The sequence below is a fragment of the Cryptomeria japonica genome, chromosome 5 (assembly GCF_030272615.1).
Source record: "Cryptomeria japonica chromosome 5, Sugi_1.0, whole genome shotgun sequence".
NCBI classification, from domain to species: Eukaryota; Viridiplantae; Streptophyta; class Pinopsida; order Cupressales; family Cupressaceae; genus Cryptomeria; species Cryptomeria japonica.
The window spans coordinates 250,683,027-250,688,478 of record NC_081409.1 but is presented as its reverse complement, the minus strand read 5'-3'; the positions used below and the strand labels follow the sequence as shown (position 1 = coordinate 250,688,478).

The window sequence follows — 5,452 nt, the reverse complement described above, 5'->3', positions numbered from 1 at the left end:
ATTGAATATCATCTACTCCATGTCTTACACATCATTATAATATTATATTATGAAAGTTGTTAGAAATTTATACCATTTTTACTGACACACCATAGAAAAAACCCTAATTACAATTTAAACGAGCTTAGAGAAAGTCCCACAAAATCTCTATCAAGCTTGCAATATAACACTGAAAGAATCTACTATAAAGAATACTAGAACAAATTTGAAATCTATTTGAGAAACATTTTGATGATCCAATGAGCGAACTTTTTCTATCGATCACATACTCTTCAATTTAAATTAACACACTTGAAATGTAAAAGAAATGCCCATAAATGAAATTTTTTATCCCTGATCAATAGACTCCAAGACAACAAAATATTAGCCAACATGAAGGCTACAAAGAGATCTGCCCTAAACCAGGAAAAAACAAAAATGGGGAGCCTACCAGTATCTGACACGCACCAATATTCGTTTTGGTGGTGGACCGCCGCTGGCCTGCCACTTAGCATTAATCCAAACTAGAACTTCTCTAGTCCAAATTCGAAGTGACTAAACAGGCTTAAATTTAACTCCAAAAATGGACTCCAAGCGCACTGGGAGAAATCTGCACCTTACACGTCTGGGAATTTGAGCTGCTTTCGTGAACGCTTGGGCCCACCCAAAAATCCTAAAACGATTATTTAACTGTTTCACGGACCTGGGCAAGTTTATTCGCACCGGACCTCGGCAAGCAATGAAGATGCAATCTTAAACCGTTAGACATTAACCTAAAGTACATAGACATAGACACACCCGTTTCTGAATCAAGGCTGCAGATATTCTTAACAAGATATTCTCCAGATTTCAAGTATTTTTGAGGTAAGATTCTGAAAAATCTGTGCGTGTCCTTGGTTATTTGTATTCTCTGTCTGAATTTTGAAATTTGCAGTAAAAGATTACAACGATTCAAATGAATTTCTTTTTACATTGGATGCTTGTCAATCTCTGTTATGCCCGGGGTTAATCAAGCGATTCACTAACAAGGGCATATTGTAGTTTTTTGGGGTTTTTAAATCTGGTTATAAATTTTAATTTATAAAAGGAAAATCTTGATGTTGTGCTCTCAATCCATCTCCATGTCATTGGGTAGAGAATGAGCTCTATTTATGTGTGCAGATAGATGAAGAGGCGTAGGTAATTTCTTAGGATATGATATGTACTGTTTTCTCTTTCTTGATCCATCTAAAATAATGTATGTTATGGCAGATTGGCAATTGGGGTATTTTGTTGGATCACACACAATGAGCTGGTATTCGTGGTGGTGGACAGGTTCGATTGGTCCTAGAGAGGTAAGCTTTTTAGTCGCCTATGTATTTTGGTTTCAAATTAATAAACTTAGGGTGCTATAAATAGCATACAATTATGAAACTAAGGTAATGGAACCAGATTCATCAATTGGGATTGTCTAGGGGAATGAGAGTGGAAGGGATCTCAAGAAGGAGAAAACTATTGTTAAATAATTACTGCTATCCGTGATTGAATGTCGATTGGTTTATCTCTGATTTTTGTCATAACAGAAGTATTGATTTTGAACTAGTGAGGCTCATAGGTCGATGACCCATGGCTACCAGGATTGCATGAATTCAAAATTTGACTAGATAGTAAATCAAGCAGGTGAGACCAACCCCAGCACCAGCACTATTCCTTGGAGGGATGAAATCCTGATGATCCGAGGATTCACCTAATTATATGAGGAATTATCCCAGCCCTGCAAATGGTTAAACGACCAAAATTCTCATCTCTGTCTGCCCAGCAAGAGATCTTGGCCTACCTGATTGAACTCTAATGCTAGCCCATGCTTATTAGGATGCATGAGTCCAAGACATGGCTGCGGATATTCTCAAGCAGATCGTACACGCTAGCCCTGACACTAGCAGCAAGTGCTCCTCATGATCTGGGGGTTACACATATTTGCAGGAGGTACCACACTGGTCCAGCAATCGTACAAGAGGGTTTACCCCACACAATTGGATGTCAGCTGGAAGCGAAATTATCAAGTTGCTAGAAGCTTAATTTTATAAATACTGAACAGTTGCGTTTGATTACTGAAGAAAACCTATGGGACTATAGCTGCCTGCTGTACCATAACCTGTCAACAACAAAGTATAGTATCTTAGTTAAAAAACTAACAGCGAGATCTTTCAACTTGTTTTGCATACCTATAGGGCTATAAATGGCCGTGCAGAGATGACTTATTGGTAGTTCTTCGTGTTGATGAAGGAAATTAACTCTGTTTGCTCTTGAAATTGTCTCATTTGGTCAGTAGATTTGCTTCCCCCTCAAAAACAGTGATGAACCATTTAAATAAGCCTCCTATTGCTTTGTTGCCTAGCAATGTTGTTTTCTGACTTTTTCCTTTACATGCAGAGGAGAGTCGAGCAAAATGTTGAAAACTTGGAAGTCAAGTCTGAGAAGCAAAGAGTAGCCCTGGTTATAGGAATCACAGGAATTGTAGGTAATAGTTTGGCAGAAATCTTACCTTTGCCTGATACTTCTGGTGGACCTTGGAAAGTTTACGGTGTTGCTAGGAGGCCTAAGCCAGAGTGGGCTGAAGACACTCCAGTACAGTACATACAATGTGATGTATTAAACAGAGAAGAAACCTTAGAAAAGATTTCTGCCCTGAAGGATGTAACTACTCTTTTCTGGGTTTGTTGGGTTAATAGACAGACAGAGGAGCAGAATTGTGAAGACAATGGAAGGATGTTCATTAATGTTTTAGATGCACTACTGCCTAATGCTAAGAGTCTCAAGCACATTTGTCTTCAGACTGGTGGGAAGCACTACATAGGCCCAGCTGCTAGTGGGGCAAGGAATCGAAATATCCAGCCTCATGAATCACCATATCATGAAGAGCTACCTAGGCTCCCTGGGCCTAATTTCTACTACACTCTTGAAGATATACTATTTGATGCTGCTAAGAAGAAGAAACGATTAACTTGGTCCATTCACCGCCCTACAGTCATATTTGGCTTCTCTCCTTGGAGCCTGATGAACATCATTGGTACTTTGTGTGTCTATGCTGCCATTTGCAAATATGAGGGGCTTCCTTTCAAATTCCCAGGCAGTAAAAACGTGTGGGAACAGCTTGTGGATGCATCTGATGCTGAATTGATTGCGGAACAAGAAATTTGGGCTTCTACAAATCCTTATGCAAAGAACCAGGCTTTCAATTGTGCCAATGGAGATGTGTTCAGATGGAAAAAGATGTGGAAATTAATGGCAGAAAAATTTGAACTGGAAGTGTTAGCATATGAAGGAGAAGGTTTTAGCCTGACTGAAGCAATGAAAGACAAATCTCTTGTTTGGGATGCCATTGTGAAAGAAAATAATCTATGCCCCACAGAATTTGAAGAAGTTGGAAACTGGTGGTTTGCAGATCGTATACTAAATGCTCCCTCTGAGAATGTAAATAGCATGAACAAAAGCAAGGAACATGGTTTTTTTGGGTTTCGCAATTCAGAATCTTCCTTCTTGTCGTGGATTGACAAAATGAAGGCCTCAAGAATTATTCCATAGTATTGATCAGTATGCATCCAACTTCCGATACTTCAGGAGTACAAGTGAGTGGCCCTGAGTGAGCTACAATGTATGTTTATGTATAAAGTTGCATTGTTGCTTCTGTACCATAAAATATATGTTTTTTATTGAAGAATAAGTTACCATCTTATTCTAATGTTAGCTATTTCTGTTTTGATATATTAACAACGCCGATTTTCTTTTGGCAACTTCATTTGTTTTAAAAATCGAAGGCTCTATAATTAGCACTCATTGTGAATGTTTATTTCTGCATTGTTAATTCTGTACCATATTGAAGAATAAGTTACAATCTTATTCTAATATGAGCTATTTCTGTATTGATATATTTACAAAGCCGATTTTCTTTTGGCAACGTCATTTGTTTAATGATCGAAGGCTCTATAATTAGCACTCATTGTGAATGTTTATTTCAGCATTTTCTGTAGGAACTTAAATAATGGTTCCTTAAGATTTTCTAAGCAACAAGGTTGGGAAGATTCCCAAGGTTTCCGGCAGGTATGCCCCTTCCATTGGCCTTGTCGGCAATGAAGGCCAACATATGTGATTAATTTGAAGGAATATGTATATATTGTAAAAATAGTGATGTGTTACAACTCCTTTCTGTACCTATTACTGGTATACGTGCGTATTGTATGATGGCACATCTCTCTCTCTCTCTGTGTGGGCTGTGTGTGTGGGAGAGAGAGAGAGAGAGAGAGAGAGAGAGAGAGAGAAGGTTGCATGCATTAATGAGTACTTGGAGATACTGCCTGCCATATGGTTGATTAGTAGATGAGTGACGAGCTTTTGCTTTCTTTTTGTTTTGATTGGGAAAATGTTTGATTACAGGCATACGTGCATATTGTGTGATGGCCTGGTCATGTATATCGTAGTTAACTGCATAATGGTTTGTATGTTTAGTCAAACTAAATAGCATTGGCATGCAAACCTGAAGTTCACAATTTACATTATTTCAAATTAGTGAAACTGTGAGGAATCAATTCATGTTGCTGTGTAGGATCAGCTTGGTAGGCTCCTTTGACATAGACAAACTATCAGTGTCAGGAAGGCTTTGGTTGGTGATGTATATACATATGTATGTGTGTAAAAATAGTGATACATTCCAGCTCCTTTCTATATTGATTACAGGCCTATACACATATTGTGGGATGGCCTAAGAAACTGAGATGATCAGTCATGCAATATCCTAGTTAACTGCATAATGGTATGTATGCCTAGTCGAAATAAAGAGCATTGGCATGCAAACCTGAAGTTCACAATGAACATTAAGTCAACATAGTGAAATTGTGAGGCATCAATTCATATTGGTATGGATGATCAGCTTGGTAGCCTTCTTTAACATAGACAAAATATCAATTTTAGCAAGGCTTTGGTTGGTAAGCTGGGTTTGAAAATGTTGAGCTAGGAGGATGATAGAGGCTGTGTTTGACTCGTAGAACCCTCCACACAAATCTCACTTTATGCAGATTATTTTACTCACTAAAGGCTATAACTTATTTTACAAAAACCTAGAAATAAAGATGTATGATCCTATTATGAGACAATGTTAAAGTCATCATCAAGTTTGATAATGCCCGTGCCTGTAGATGTGGGCTTATATTGAGGCACGCGTGCATATATTAGCATGCCATTCAACATTCAGATTTGTTGGGAAGAGTTGGGATGTGATGATGTTTACATTCATCATGTCTATAAGACATGGTTGATAGGATATTGGTTTCAACCATGGGGTTTATTGACATGATCTTAGGGGGTTTATGCTGTTGATTGTCTTGTGAAGGAATTCCCCTTAGACATGCAAAGGGGAAGATGCTATTTACATGTGGAGGCAGGTAGTGAGGTCTTTGAAGTTCGTTGCTGCAAGGGCTGGGTACTTGAATTTTGCAAT

At 38.3% G+C, this 5,452-nt stretch overlaps 1 protein-coding gene across 1 annotated transcript; it reads left to right on the top strand.

The window, feature by feature from the left end:
• Positions 1-626: 626 nt before the first annotated feature.
• LOC131051441 (3-oxo-Delta(4,5)-steroid 5-beta-reductase) lies at positions 627-3,808 on the top strand. Its single transcript, XM_057985962.2, has 3 exons — positions 627-843; positions 1,231-1,313; positions 2,392-3,808. The coding sequence occupies exons 2-3, from the start codon at positions 1,266-1,268 to the stop codon at positions 3,541-3,543; spliced, it is 1,200 nt and encodes a 399-aa protein (XP_057841945.1). The 5' UTR covers positions 627-843; positions 1,231-1,265; the 3' UTR covers positions 3,544-3,808.
• The last annotated feature ends 1,644 nt before the right edge of the window (positions 3,809-5,452 follow it).

Coding starts and splice junctions, on each gene's coding strand:
- LOC131051441 (XM_057985962.2), top strand. CDS start 1,266: ATGAGCTGGTATTCGTGGTGGTGGACAGGTTCGATTGGTCCTAGAGAG. Junction 1,314..2,391: donor GTTCGATTGGTCCTAGAGAG/GTAAGCTTTTTA, acceptor CTTTACATGCAG/AGGAGAGTCGAGCAAAATGT.